The 15,817-nt window shown below is 46.1% G+C and overlaps 1 protein-coding gene across 1 annotated transcript in view; it reads left to right on the top strand.

Annotated features, from left to right (window-relative positions):
• Positions 1–15,817, top strand: part of Spt-I (serine palmitoyltransferase subunit I) — a 103,843-nt gene that overhangs the window by 57,086 nt on the left and 30,940 nt on the right. Inside the window, exon 9 of the mRNA XM_084576057.1 lies at positions 14,066–14,162. Coding sequence (XP_084432183.1) covers positions 14,066–14,162 — 97 coding nt within the window. The remainder of the gene's footprint in view (positions 1–14,065; positions 14,163–15,817) is intronic.

Here is a 15,817-nt window from a genome sequence, read left to right as displayed (position 1 = left end):
CTTTTTTTTACTTTCACTCCACGCTACGCGCTCATAAATCCCTTCTATCTACGTACTGTACCGTAATGTACACTGCACTCACGGGAGTGTCGATAGTTGATGGAAGGGCCGCTGTTCCAATACACGGAGTCTGCAGCGGCTCTTCCGGGAGTGTCGATTGTTGACAACAGAGCCGGCTGATCACGTGATATTGAAGCGTTAGGCATTGTTCCTTGTTCTTTGGTTCTTCGTGTTTCTGACTTCAGTGATGGCCACAGGTTGCATCGTCATGAGTTCTCTAGCTCTGAAAAGCATTCGGCGCTCTTTCACGGCAGTTTTCAAGAGGGTGGTGATTATATATGCAGAAGAGACTAACAACTGCATGGCGGGCCGAAAATCCGACGTATCTGAACGAGTGGTGCGAGAGTGGCGACGGCATCGAGGCAAGATTTTCAGCTGCGATGCTAAGCGAAGAGGTTTCCGCGGGCCGAAGTGTGGACATTTTCCGGAGCTGGAGACCAAGCTTGTGGCTTATGCTACGGAGATATGGGATCAGTCCCTTCCAGTGACATGCGAAATGGTCACACAAGCCCGTGTCTTCGCTGCGGAATCGGGGATTCCAAGGACAGACTTCAAAGCCAGCAGGGCATGGGCACCTAAGTTCATGAAGAGGGCTTGCTTTTCTCTTCATCGGCGTACAAGCGTGTGCCAGAAGCTGCCTGCCGCATACAAAGAGACGTCCTTGCTTTCCATAGGCACTTTCTCAAACTTCGAGACTCGCGACAGTACTTGCTCAGCCAGATCGGCAATGCTGATCAAACCCCCTGTATACTTTGATATGACGAACAACACGACGGTGAACACGAAGGGAGCCCGCCAGGTGAAACTTCTCACAACAGAAAATGAGAAGCTGCAGTTCACTGTCATGTTGTCGTGTTTGGCAGATGGCACGAAGCTCCGTCCATACATCGTCTTTAAAAGAAAGACAATGCCAAAACAATCCATTCATCTTCACCGCCAAGACACTACGCGGACATGGTGCGCAGGGGCGGAGCGCCAGACCGCAACCTGGCACCTGCCAAGGCATCTTCGGACCCTATGGAAGGGTCATTCATGTCGCCCCAGGCAGATGCAGCCAAGGCTCCTCTGCCAGCTCCGAAAGAGGGTCTGCCAACCTCTGAGTCGGGAACCCACAAGGTTTCCCAATCCAGAGGGAGGCCCCTAGCTAGTTTGTCCGTGGCATCGCCACGGGCCTCCAGTGCCTCCAGTGAGGCGATGGACGTCACCCCCAACACGGTTGTGTTGCAGGGGAGGCAGAACTCTTTGGAAAAAAAGGGAAAACCGAGGGTAACTCCACCCAAACCTAAACAACTTTTATTCCCCTACACATCAAAATATGGCCTAGATAGTACAATGGAATAGTGGGAGTTTACTCTGAAATTAATCAGACATCACAGATATACTTACATTATTGGCACCTACAGCTTTGAGCAAGAGACAAACCTTGGCCCAAAGAACACAAATATCCTTAAGAAATATAAAACCTTCCAAAGAGACCGAGAACAGGCAAACAGACTCTCAGGAGGCATTGCTATCATAGCACAAAGCGACGTCCCTGCCACAGAAGTACCACTGAAAACTAAGTTTGAAGCAGTGTCAGTTAACATAATCAGCCACAAAGCAATAACAATATGTTCTGTATACTTACCGCCACACCTAACCTTTACAGTAAATGACCTAGAAGAACTCGTTCAACAGTTACCGGAGCCATTCGTGGTAGTTGGGGATTTTAATGGGCACTCTTCCTTTTGGGGGAGTGAACGAACCGACACGAGAGGGCAAATTATAGAAGATTTTATTTTGTCTAATAACATATGTCTATTGAACACTGGAAAGCGACGTATTGCTGCCCCAGCTCAGGCAACATGAGCTGTCTTGATTTATCTATTTCATCACCATCCATTTTTAATGATTTTAACTGGGATGTTTTAGAGGACCATTTACCCGCTATTTTAAAACTATCATCCTCTATACCCACCATCCCATCAAGGCCACGGCGTTGGAAGCTTCACCTCGCTAATTGGTCAGTTTTTAAATCAAATGCCACATTAGAAAAACAGTACTCTTAAGAATTAACCACAGACGAAATAAATGAAAGGTTCTCCACATGCATAATATCAGCAGCGTTATTAGCCATCCCGCAAACATCCGAATACGCAAGGAGAAAGCACAAAATATGGTGGAAGGAGGAATGCAAAACAGAGCAAAGCATGGGGCATCCTCCGTCGATACCCAACTGCAGAGAACTTGATAACCTTTAAAAAGGCAAGAGCCAGAGCGCGGTACGTCCGGCGAAATGCCGAGAAAACCTCGTGGCATAATTATGTATCATTCATTCATAGCTCAATCCTTGCAAAGAAAATGTGGGAACAGGTTCGAAAGTTTTCTGGCGATTATACCCCATTTACTCTTCCAATGTTGACGACACCTGGAACGCAAACAACACTCGAAGAACAGGCGAACATTTCTCTAAAGTTTCGAGTTCTTCAAACTATACAGACACATTTCAAAAACACAAGGCAATAACAGAGAAGCAAGAACTTCCCTTTCGTGCAGGCACAAATGAAGAATATAACAGGCCAATCACATTACAAGAACTAAATACAGTCTTATCCTGTGGTAAAAAAGCAGCACCAGGCCCAGACAACATACATTATGCTATGCTTGCACACCTCTTTGAAGCTGCCATAGAGGCCCTGCTGAAATTTTTAATAAAATTTGGGACACTTGAATAATACCTGAGGCGTGGAAAAAAGCAGTAATAGTACCGTTTTTAAAACCCGGAAAGCCACCTACAAAACCTGCCAGTTACAGACCAATAGCCCTAACCGGCTGTATCACAAAAAAAATAAATATCCTTCTCACTTTTGTTCTCCAGTCCCGGAAACTGCTAAATATGGGTTTAAAAAGTTGTCTTCTACAACTGATCACCTGATCCGCCTTGAAAACATAGTCAGGGAAGCGGTCATCTACAAACAGCATTGTATCGGGTTCTTGTTCGACCTGGAGAAGGCCTACGATACAAAGTGGAGGTTTGTCATCCTGCGTGACCTAGCCGAGCTAGGTATCCGCAGCAGAATGCTAAGCTGCTTGAATGACTTCCTAACCAAACGTACATTCAAAGTCCGCTTAGGCTCAACTTTTTCAACTAACTTTGTGCAGGAAAACGGCGTTCCTCAGGGCTGTGTCTTAAGCGCCACACTCTTCATAATTACGATAAATTCCTTAGCAAAAGTGATCCCAAGGTCCATAATGTATTCTCTTTATGTAGACGATGTCCAAATAGCATACACGTCCTCCAACTTGTCAATCTGCGAGAGACAAATACAAATCACTATAAACAAAATGTCCGTGTGGGCAGACAACAACGGATTTAAGTTCTCTCCACAAAAAACTGTAGCTGTTTTATTCTCGCTTAGACGAGGATTGCAAAGCAACCCTACACTTTACCTGAACCAGAATCCATTGCCCGTTAAACAGGGCCACTGTCCAGGGAAAAAGCCCAGTGTTTCTCTCTCTCTCTCTCTCTCTCTCTCTCTTTTTTTTTTTTTTTCTTTTTTTTTTTTTTTTTTTGTACGCAAGCTTGCCATAAGGCATATTATAGAAACTCATGTACAGTACAACCTCGTTAATTCGAAGTCATCGGGACCGTGAGAAATCTTCGAATTAAGCGGGTTTTCGAATTAACCGAACACACCAAGAAATAAGACTTAGGCAAAAAAATTTGTTGCAGGAACGTGTTACCTTTATTCGGCATATTTTGAATTACTACTGAAAGTAATCAGAGATTCTGGTTTGCCGCGTCCGGTAGTTTGCGGCTCCTAAGGTCACGCTCTCGAGTTGGTCAAATAGACGAAACATCTCTGAACTTCCACCGCGGCACTCAACAAAACTGCGGATAACGTTCAGCGATCTGATAACTTCACCAAGAGCAGGTGCTCGGGGAGGCTCGTCGGTGTCGTCGTCGCTATCGTCGCTGTCATCGCGCATGTTCGTACCAGCAGTGATCTCACTCTCCAAGTCAGAGTAGCCAGTTTGCTCTTCGCTCTCAATGTTGATATACTCGGCGAAGCCGACTGCGTTGGACTCATCCTCTGCGCAGAGCGCATTGATGCGGTCGCAATACTCTGCTCCTTCTTCGTCAAGAGTAGTAGTACATGGGTGGTCTGCATCGGCATCAACAGTGCTTTCACTGGAAAAACCAGCGTGTTCAAAACACCGCCTGATCAATGTGGGCTCCACTTGTTTCCAAGCGTACACCATGAGCCATATGGCTCCGAGGAGGTCGATGGAGTACTCCTTGCCATTGTCGTAGCAAAGGAGCATGCGCTTGAGCAGGTGGCACCGATAAATCTTCCTAGTTTGGTGAATGACGCCTTGGTCCATCGGCTGTGAGATTGAAGTGGTGTTCGGAGGTAAAAATACCATCCTGATGGCCTGGAGATGTGGGATTTCGCCATGTGCCGGGCAGTTGTCGACGACAAATAGGACATTCCTGCCCGTGGCCGCGAACTTGCGGTCAAGTTGCCGCACATACTCTTCAAATATTGCACCTGTCATCCAGGCTTTCTTATTGTGCCTGTAGACGAGTTCATCCTTTGGCAGCAGCCGCGCATTTTTGAAGCAGCGAGGCTTCCCCGTCTTCCCGACGGCCAGTAGCGGCAGCTTGCGTTTACCGCACATGTTTGCGCCGAACAGCACAGTAATCCTGTCCTTGGCCTGTTTCCTACCCTTGATGGCGGTGTTCTTCACTGCGAATGTTTTTGTTGGCAGCATCTTATAAAAAAGTGCAGCCTCGTCAAGGTTGTAAACGTCGTCTGCACCGTACTCGCTAAGCAGCGGCGCCAATGTGTGGTTTCTCCAATCCTCGACAACGCTCTTGTTAGTGCTGCCGCTCTCACCACAGACGGTGAGAAAGGTTAAATTATTGCGTTCTTTAAAACGGCAAAACCATCCATTGCTGCACTTAAATTCCTCGTGCCCAAGTTGTAGAGCTAGGTCGTTGGCCTTCTCCCGCAGTAGCGTTCCATTGACGGGAAGGTGGGCAACGTTTGCTTTCTGCAGCCAGCGAAGCAGAGCAGCTTCCACATCTTGATACGTGGGAGCCCGCACTCGTGACCGCTTCGAAGAATAGGTCTTGCCGTAAGCCTTTAGTATTTTTGACTTGTTGCTCAATATTGTGGACAACGTCGAGAGGGGCACGCCATGCTTTTTGGCCAACTCTGTCTTCGAACAAGCGCTCTTGCCTGCTTTCTGGATCAAGCAGAACTTCTGCTGCAGCGTTAAAGTCTTGTACTTTGGCATTTCTGCACTGCTACGGTCACAAAGCTAGCACTTCTGCACAGTCCCGCCCAAAATAACGGCACAGTAGCCGACCCCTAACCACAGCGCACAACACAAAGAAATGGCGCAGGCGAGACCGGCGCGGCGGTGGTGGTGGCGTACTTGCAGCGTCGGAGGCACAGGGGAAGAGTGGGCGAAGCACACCAAGGGATGGAGTGGGGGCGAGGTCACGTGATAAAAACCGATATGCCCGCCGTGTTGCAGTGAAGCACGTCTTCTCCTCTGCAGGCGCGTGTTTCGGCGGTGTGCGAGGCGCACTGTGGACCGATTTTTGTGCAGAGAGTGCTCCGGCTGGGGCGCTTCGCCTTTAAATCATCACCATTACTTTGTGGCTTTGCCTCGCGGCTCCGTAGGGCCGTCGTTTCGCCGGGTTTGCGGCGAAACATGGATCAGGCATTGCCGCATAGCAGTCCAAATTTTCGAATTAACCGGGCTGGCGCAGGCCGCCTGTTCGAATTATCCGGCCAAATTTACATTGGAAAATACGGGACCGCAGAAAACCTTCGAATTATCCGGGATTTCGAATTAACCGAGTTCGAATTATCGAGGTTGTACTGTAAATGGTTTTCCGTGAGGAACTGGAGCAGGCTTCCGCTCTTAGCGTTGTCGGTGAGCCATTTAGAAAAGTCCTCTTCCCTTGTTGTGGTTAGTCCCACTTCGCGCAGAATCTGTGTCCTTGATGCCCTTGTCCCTGCACAAGTTTCCCAGTGTCCCAGTGTTTCGATCAGGTACCGGAGATAGTCTGTGCAAAATGCTACAGTGACACGCGCGCCGCAAAGCAACGAAAATACAAATCAAAGCTCTCTCATGCTCTCCTTCGGAAAGCCAGCTTCCCCGTTTCCTGCGCTGGCCCGTCGAACCACAGTAACGACGTACTTCCTGCGAACAACGTCCATTGGTCCGTCTCCCTGTCTGATGGTGAAGGATGGGTGTCTACCGCTCACTGCGCGCTTTTTCCTCGCCACAGTCCAACTGAATCCAGAGACGCGCGCTCCCTCGCCCGTTTTCTTTTTTCTTTTTCGCGCAGGCGGAGTGCCACGCCCCACCTCCCGCCAAACGCAGAAAAGGAAGGGAAATTTGTCTTGCAGAGGCTAGACAACCGGGTAGGAGAGTGAAAAATTCTTGCGAGGGAACGGAAGGAAACACGACAGAATCGGGTGATTGGGGTGGCTGTTATTAGCTACTCTTTTCAAAAACATTTTGCGGCCTTGCGTTCTGGGGGCGAAGTCTCACAGTCACCGGGGAAGAAAATATTTTCGACCGGAGGGTGGACAGTGGGCCTTTAAACAAGAACATAAATTTTTAGGTGTCACCTTTGACAAAAAATTAACCTTTCTCCCACATATAAACAATTTAAAGAAAAAAGCATCCCAAGCCCTCAATGTGATGAAACTACTTTCAAGAAAACGCTGGGGTCTGATAGGGCATCTCTTTTACATATTTACCGTTCTCTAATACGCTCTAAGTTAGACTATGAGTCAATATTATACGGCTCGGCCAGGCCATCCTACCTAAAACAGCTAGATCCAGTTCACAATCTTGGTTTACGTTTATCATCCAGTGCTTATAGAACTTCTCCAATAGCTAGCCTCTAAGTGGAAACTAATAAACCTGCTTTATAAGATTGAAAAACTGCATTAACTGGTACATACGTCCTCAAACTCCGTTCTATGCCTAAACATCTCTGTTACTCTATTGTCACGAAATGCCCTTCCCGAATACTCTTCAACAACAAGCCTCAAGCAATTAAATCTTTGCTCTTGCGCTTTGAAGAAAAATTCCGAGAGCTGGACGTATTGAATGAAACAATGTATTGCACCAAGACACGAACCACTCCCTTCGTGGTACATTCTTCCAGCAGTTGTTGACCTCATGCTAACACAGTTTAAAAAAAATGCACACTCCACATGAACACATATTGCAGGAATTCCTGGCACTAAAAGAAAAATATACGAATTACATTGCATTTTACACAGATGGTTCAAGGACAAGTAACTATGTTGGAAGTGCAGCAGTACAAGATGAAACAGAAGCAATAACAAGGCTACCTCCTTATACGTCAGCTTTCCCTGCAGAGTGCTATGCTGTTTGTACTGCTGTAAAAAAAAAATAAGAAATGAAAACATTAAAAATAGCATCATTTACACTGACTCTTGGTGTCCTCACTGCATTAAACTCTAAAAATGCAGTTGAACCACTTATTGGCAACATAATGCACACCATAGTGCAGATAGCGTCCCAAAAACATAATATAACATTCTGCTGGGCCCCCAGTCATGTTGGAATTAAGTGCTGCACAAGCAAGATCCAGAGAAATAAAATGTGAAAACATACCACACAGGGATTGTATAAAATTGGTGCTCAGGAAACTAAGAGCTAGATGGCAAGCTGATTGGAAAATTGAAGAAAAGAACAAGCTACATTCTGTAAAGCCCTTTTTAGGGGAATGGAAATCGTGCCGACATCAGGAACGTTTTATTGAGGTTATTTTATGTTGTCTACGCATAGGACACACACACACATCACTCATAATTTTCTCTTGACAAATAAAGACAAACCAGTGTGTGAATTGTGCAGAGATGAGCTCACAGTCAATCACATTTTAATCTCCTGCATGCAACTCGAGAATCTCAAGAAAAAACATCTTACTGTATTTTATAATGAACACATTCCATTTCATCCTGCATTGCTTTTAGGGAACAAGCATTCGTCGATTTCTCTCTAGTTTGTACATTTCTTAAGGAAGACAATGTTTTAAATCGAATATGAGAACCATAACTCTTAAGCACTTCACGTAACAAATCATCTAACCTTGTGTTTGCCGCAATATAGCCATACTAGTTGCTCTTGCGGCATAAAACCTCATATAACTAACTCAACCAACCAGCCTATACAGTGGAACCCGGTTATATCGAGCCCGGATATATCGAATTTTGGTTATATCGAACTCGCGGAATATCCCCTTGAAAATCCCATGTAAAAGTATAGGAAAGCCGCGTCGTATATCGAACTCAATTTCGCCGGTCGTTCGATATATCGAACTCCGCACCACGCACTGGAAAGTGTGCCTTCCCGAAAGACTATCGCATCACCCTCAGCCGTTTGACGCGTGATGTTTTCAAGCCACACGCGGAAGGTATGAGAGGGGACAGTTCGGCTTGGGCAGTGCCGCGCGCTATCTATCCCCAATGGCGCGCGCATCTGCGGTTATCGTTTCCCGCGCGCCAGCACGTAACGTTTGCAAGCCATGTGGGCGAATGAACCAGAGAGAACTGATGGGAACGAGAGGAGGAAAAAAGCCCGGCCTTCGTTCGCAGTAGCACGCGCTACGCATGCGCCAATCCAGCTCAGCCCGTTTTCAGACAGAACGTCGGACGCTTTCTCCAGCGTGTGTTGCAAACCCTCTGCGTGCGGCGGCAGCTGACGGCTGAAGAGACTAGTTGGGGGCCCTGCTTTCCTCTCGTCATGATGTCGGCGCCTGCGGAAGTTAAGAAGCGGCAGATTTTTTCGATGGAGGCGAAAAGCAAGGTGCCCGTGTGCTGTGCGATGTCAGTGCACGTTAAAGAACCCCAGGTGGTCGAAATTTCCGGAGTCCTCCACTACGGCGTCTCTCATAGCCTGAGTTGCTTTGGGACGTTAAACCCCACAAACCAAACCAAACCAAACCTTTTTTTTTTTTTTTTTGCGAGAGTCGTTTGTTCTTATCGTTGTGTTGTACGCGCGGCGTAGCGTAAGATATGGCGTTACGAAGCGGCTTTTTCTTCTTTTTTTTCTTTTTCTTTTTTTGCTTTTTCTTTTTTTGCTTTTGCGGGAGTCGTTTATTTTTGCATGTATGAATAAAAAAAAGCACGCGGTCAGCAGTGATCATGACGCCGGCTTTTAGCACTTTTTGCTTCAAACAGCATTTGCAGCTACTTTATCACGCTTTCCAATGATTTTGTGGCAGTAGACTACGCCAGCCCCAAGCGCGGCGTGATAAATGGAACCAGGCTTGTGCAATCAAGCCATCACGGGCAGTCTGCCAAGTTCGCTCCCCGCCGCAGCAGGAGCGATTAAAAGATAAACACGCAGCGACGGGCACGCTGCCAAGAAATGAGCTGTGGGTGAGACGACCGAAACGGAGTGCGACATGCAAGTGATAACGCTGACGATTTCTGCCCCGGCGACACAGAAACCTTGTTTTGAGCAGCCGCGGTGGGTGGCTTGTACGGCGCAGTTTCAACAAGTTGGAAATTTTTTGCTGTGTCACTACCGCTCGTCGCTGAGATCGCTTAACGCTTGCATGTGAGTGAGCTGTCCTTAACTCTTTTTTTTTCCAAAATTCTCGAGTGCAAAAGTAGAGGGTGGGTTCATTATGCGAGTGAGTTGATTAGACAAATACAGTATCGTTTTTTCGCATCGTAAGTGCCGTCCCAAGCCGATTTCTGTATATCGAATTATCGATATATCGAACTATTTCGCGATCCCCTTCGAGTTCGATATATCCGGGTTCGACTGTATTCGCCCTCAACTTTGGCCTCTCTCCCCTCGTGTCAGTCGCCTTCAATAACACCAGACATATATATGCGTGATGCTGCCTAGACTTCGGCTCTGCACTGCATTGTGAAGCAGCTGGTGCTTACCTTAACAAGCAGCTGCCTTCAAGTGCCTTGCGGTAGAGGTGTAGCGTTAAGAGATTGGAAGCGTGCAGAGTGGGTCGGAGCAATAACTCGAGTTATTGACATTCTAGTGAAAATCAGGAGGAAGAAATGGGCAGGGCATGTAGTGCGAAGTGAGGGTAACCGATGGTCTCTAAGAGGGACAAATTGGATTCCAAGGGCAGGAAAAGGCAGCAGGCGGCGGCAGAAAGTTAGGTGGACGGATGAGGTTATAAAGTCTGCAGAGGTCAGGTGGGTACAGCTTCTAGTGGATGCATAATTAACATAACTAACAGGACCCTCTTATTTGGAGGAATATGGGAGAGGCCTTCGCCCTGCAGTGAGTGTAGTAGTCCGGCTGATGATGATGATAATGCCTTCAAGTGCACATCCTTACTCTTTGATATGATGTAAAAATGCATAGAATAGTACAGTCGAACCCGGATATATCGAACTTGAAGGGGATCGCGAAATAGTTCGATATATCGATAATTTGATATATAGAAATCGGCTTGTGACGGCACTTACGATGCGAAAAAACGATACCGTATTTGTCGCGTAATCAACCCACTCGCATAATGAGCCCACCCTCCACTTTTTCACCCGAGAATTTGAAAACAAAAAATGCGTTAAGGCCAGCTCGCTCACAGGCAAGCGACCGAGTGATCTCAGCGACGAGCGGCAGCGACTGAGCGAAAATTTTCAAACTTGTTGGAACTGCGTCCCTCTCGCCGCAGCAGCAGAAATCGCCAGCATTTTCGCTTGCATGTCGATGGCACGCATCAGTCCGTTTCAGTCGTCTCATCCACAGCTCATTGGCAGCGTGCCAAGATGCTGCGCAGCGATAACGTCAGGGCGCGTTTATCTTTTGATAGCTCCTGCGGTGGCGGGGAGCGAACTTGGCAGAGTGCCCGTGATGGCTTGAACTAGCCTGGTTCGATTTATCACGCCGCGCTTGGGGTGGGCGTCATGATTGCAGCAGCTGACCGCACACTTCGCTGATTCATACATGCAGGTACTATAAACGATAAAAATAAATAAATAAAATAAACATCCCCGCAAAAAAAAAAATACCCTGCCGCTTCTTAACGTCAGCAGCCGTCATATCTTAAGCTACGTCGTGCGTACAGCACAACGATAAAAAAGGATAACTCTCGCAAAAAAAAAAAAAAAAAAAAAAAAACAGAGAGAGAGAGCTGCCGCTTCTTAACATCCGCAGGCGTCATAGCCACGTCCGCCGCTGCATGCAGAGGGTTCACAACACACGCTGGAGAAAGCGTCCGACGTCTGTCTGAAAACGGGCTGAGCTGGCTTGGCGCATGCATTGCGCGTGCTGAAGGAGAGAGATAGCTCGGCAAAAGAATGGGCACACCCACGCACATGGCTTGCAAACGTCATGTGTTGGTGCGCGGGAAACGACAACTGCAGATGCGCGCGCCTTTGGGGAATGGGCGCGGCGCTGCCCAGACCAGCCGTCGCCGAACTGTCCCCTCTCATTCCTTCCACGCATGGCTTGAAAATGTCATGCGGCAAATGGCCAAGGGTGATGCGATCGTCTTTCGGGAAGGCACACTTTCCAGTGCGTGGTGCGGAGTTCGATATATCGAACGCCTGGTGAAATTGAGTTCGATATATGACGCGGCTTTCCTATACTTTTACATGGGATTTTCAAGGGGATATTCCGTGAGTTCAATATAACCAAAATTCGATATATCCGGGTTCGATATAACCGGGTTCGACTGTATTCTGAAGTATAGCAAGAGTTAGAAATGCTAGCGCACCTACTTCGCATTTCATTAACTATGCAAACTGGCTGTAAATTATTTTTTGTAACACTCTCCCTTGCACAGATTGGGCACATTGCAGTATGTAGATAACACAGTGGAGAATGCCTGAGGCCCGCTGCATAATCTTGATAGCATTAGGAAATGAGTCTCTGAATTCAAAATGTAGTTGCCCTGTGTACAGGAGACGCACCTAAATGCCTCTGACAAGCACTTGTTGAAAGGGAAACTGAAGAGATTTTAGAATTTGACGAAATTAAAGGAATCGAATTTGTGAAGGCTAAGGTTAATTCATCCCAAGTCGTTTTGCGCTAGCATTTAAATTCACGACGTAATCGCTAAATAAAGCTATTTTGGCATTCAGGCTTCTCTGCAGTACACGGTGACAAGTGGGGGCATCAGTGATGACGTTATCTCTACAGATGATGCATTTCCAAAGCGGAAACGTTTGCTTTGAGCAAGAAGAGATAAAGGTCGCTAGGTGTCGTTTGGCTCCATTGGGTGACTCGCAGAAAGAATTGAGAGAAAGATGTTGAAATTCTAAATGTTACCTATGATGTCATTGTCTAGTTTCACCACACTGCTGCATTGCTGTGAGGAGAAGCCTGAGAATTGCTGCAAATTTAATAGTAGATTACGTCATAAATTTATATGGTAGCGCGAAACCATTTCATATATTCTACTTCCATATATTCTAATGCGCGCATCTCTGGAAATTGTCAAAAAAGCATTTCAGCTTCCCTTGAAGCAATACACTTGCATAAGACCACTGCGATGGCTGCACACCGTCCAGTGGTGGGACAGTAATAATGGGTAGATCAATCAGGACTGCTTTTGAAAACCTCCTTTTCTGAAGCCACCCACCTGTCATTTAAAACTCCTACACAGGAGCATTTGAGGTACGAATAAATATCTAAATGGCATGTCGACATTTAGAGCCTGAAACATCCCTTAAAGGTATGAGTATTCATGCTTTAGCATTTCATAGACTGCTAGCAGTCTGTCTCTTTATATAGATTATTTTACAAAGGCGAGAAGGGTGCTACCATGTTGGGCTGCTTCGTAGCACAGGAAAGTGTTGATGACTGACTCCTTAACAGCCCAGTCAAACTGGTTTCTCCAAGGGTGGTAAAATGGTCTATATATCTGCCCGATCACCAACTCAACACTTCAGAGTTTGAAAAGCATAATAGATGAGCTTCCAGAAGCATGCATACTACAGTTAAATCTTGATTCAACAAAGTCGCCAAAATCAGCAGTTTACTTCCTTATAATGATATTTCGTTCTATCTATCAAATTTCATGCCTGGGATGTGGAAAGATTTAATTTTATTTCAGGTATTTACAGGGGACCTTTTAGTCACATCTACTCTCTTTGAATGCACAGCGTTCATTGACATCACCCAATTTTACATAGCACCCGATAGGTGTAAACATCATTTCAGTGCCTTAATTCCTTAGCTGCCTTTGTGCCTTAGAGTACTGACAAGCAGGCCTGTTTTTACTTTTGTAGAAGGTCACTCATCCACATGTAATATTTTTTTTTCCTTGATTTTATCGTGTCATATTTCCGTCTTGTATGTGGATCCAAGAAATGAGGCGCCCAAATTTGCAATTGCAGTCTCGTCACCATCGGGCTTCGGTCTGAAGGAGGTGCAATCTAGCAGCACTGTTTGGTTGGTTGTTTTTGAGCAGTTTCGGTTTTACCACCGTTTCACCACACTGATTTTGAAAGCAGGCCGATTGCACCGCACAGGATGTCCAGATCCCGGGAGCAGTACTTGGTTGTGTTTAAAAGCAAAATATTCGTAGCTGCTGACAGCTGCATCATGTGCTGCCACGAGGACAAGATGAGGCATGCAGCTAAATTGGGCCATGCTCTGCATTTGGATCACAGATGCTGGGGCAAACATTTTCTAGGATCTCATCGGTCGTGCTTTCAGCAAATGCAGAATACCAAATGTGCTTAGTAGGAGTTTCTATAAAAAGGTATATCTCAGCAGACGAAGCATTCGATGGCTGAAGCGATGTAAACTCAAGGGTGCGTACACGGGAGCACCCAGATTGCACCAGCCAGTCATTGCAAGGGTTTTGTGATGCACAGATGGAAACTTCTTTTTTTTTTTTATCCCTGTTTTTTGCTATGCTGAAATTACGCCTCATATTATGTATGGGTTTTTACAGTAACATCACTCGATGTGTATCTCTCTCTCACGCTGAGATCCAACAGAGGGAGATTGAATGTGGGTGGTGCTGTTTCAGCGTCTGTCTGGCCTGGGCTACTGCTTCTCGGCGTCCCTGCCACCTCTGCAGGCCTCTGTCTCCCTGCAGGCCATCAATCACCTGTCCACTCACCCCGGTGGGTCCCCTCCATATGCTCCATTGCTGTGTTGGTTTGTTCGGAACCAACCAGAACAGTTCGACTGTCTCTCTGTTAGGAGTGCATGGTGGCAGCTGCAACAGGCCTAAAATTATGTGCTGCTGTGGGAGAGGGCTGGTGTGGTTTCAAGAGTAAGCATAGATGGACATAGGTGTCCAACACTGTGGAGGGCAAGGCCATTGTAAATTGTAATGAGGCAAATAATTATTTTGAAAGTAAAAAAACAAAATGTGGAGTGGAAACTGTTGAGTAGTCATTCATGTTGGAGTGGTGTACCGTGTGTCACCACAGAAAGGAGACTGCTCTTCCACCACCATCATTCTGTGCCAGATATAGGGGGAATGGATGACAAAATGATGCAGAGCAAGAGCTTGAAGCAAACGAAAACTTGTTTAAAAAGACCTAGCAGATATCACTTTTATAGTGTATGCATTGTTCCCTAACCCACATGGCTCTCTCCCAGTTTCTCGTGGAAGGACAGAGCAAATAAAATGGCCTGTTTGGCCCGTTTTTTCTTATTTCCTTTTTTTTCTTATTAATCGAGCTGGAAACTGGTAGGCTATGTCCAGGTGATATTGGCATTCTGACATGCATGCAACAGCAGGCATGAAGGGCTCTGCTTTGAGGTTGTGATGCAGTAGCAACTGGTGGTCATCATGTTCTGAGGGCACGTGACTGTGATGCGATTACCCTTTAACCAGTCAGGATTTTTGGCTCACAACCAACCGTATCAATGTCAGATTTTGTGAGTCATGGGACTCATGGTCACACTAACCCTGTATACAGAGTGTGTGTGTGCCACTAACTTCACGTGCTGCCAGGCAGACTATCGCCCACATCACCAAAGTATACCACATTTTTGGATTCAAAAGTTACTCAGCTGTCAAGCAAATCATGCAGGGTATTTTTGTCATTTTCTAATGTGCCTGCTTGGTGTTCTGCACATGTTACAACTGCTAGTGTAGTGGGTGGGAGAAAATTGATTGAAAAGATTGTTCAGCTTTTAACCTTTCCTATCAGTCAGCTGCCTCGTAATACTCCTTGAAGCAATTTTCTACTTAATGCAAGTTTTCTAATACATGAGAAAGGTTGAGGTACGGATGCACAACACATCTTTGTTTCATCATCATCATCATTTATTAACCCTTAAAGGTCCCGTTCGGGACATTATATAAGGGGGGGGGGGGGGGGGGGGGGGGGGGGGGGTAGTACAGGGTAGCTCAGCAGTCATACATGATCATAAATATAAAAGTAATATAGAAGTATAGAAAAAAAAAATATATATATATATATATATAACAAATAACAAAATAACATAAAGACACAAAATAGAAACAGCATGTAAAAAAAAAAAAAAGGTGAAAAAAGGCAAGAGTAACAAATTCAGATAAGTCATGGCAGAGTGGCAAAAATGTAAAACAATTTCAAATAACAGCTATGGAAGTAAAACCGGCTGGTCAGTCTGCAGGGCTTGGTAGCTGACATAAGCTACAGGAAGATTATTTATTTTCATTGAGATAGTCGATTAGGAGCTGTCTGAATCTAGAAGGATTAGTCTCAATGACAATGTATTCGGGGAGGTTATTCCAGTTTTCAATCGCGCTGGGAAGGAAGGATTTATTGAAGGAATTGGT

The sequence above is a fragment of the Amblyomma maculatum genome, chromosome 8 (assembly GCF_055883805.1).
Source record: "Amblyomma maculatum isolate TAMU_Amacu chromosome 8, ASM5588380v1, whole genome shotgun sequence".
In the NCBI taxonomy this organism is placed as follows: domain Eukaryota; kingdom Metazoa; phylum Arthropoda; class Arachnida; order Ixodida; family Ixodidae; genus Amblyomma; species Amblyomma maculatum.
This window is presented reverse-complemented; position numbering and strand designations above follow the sequence as displayed.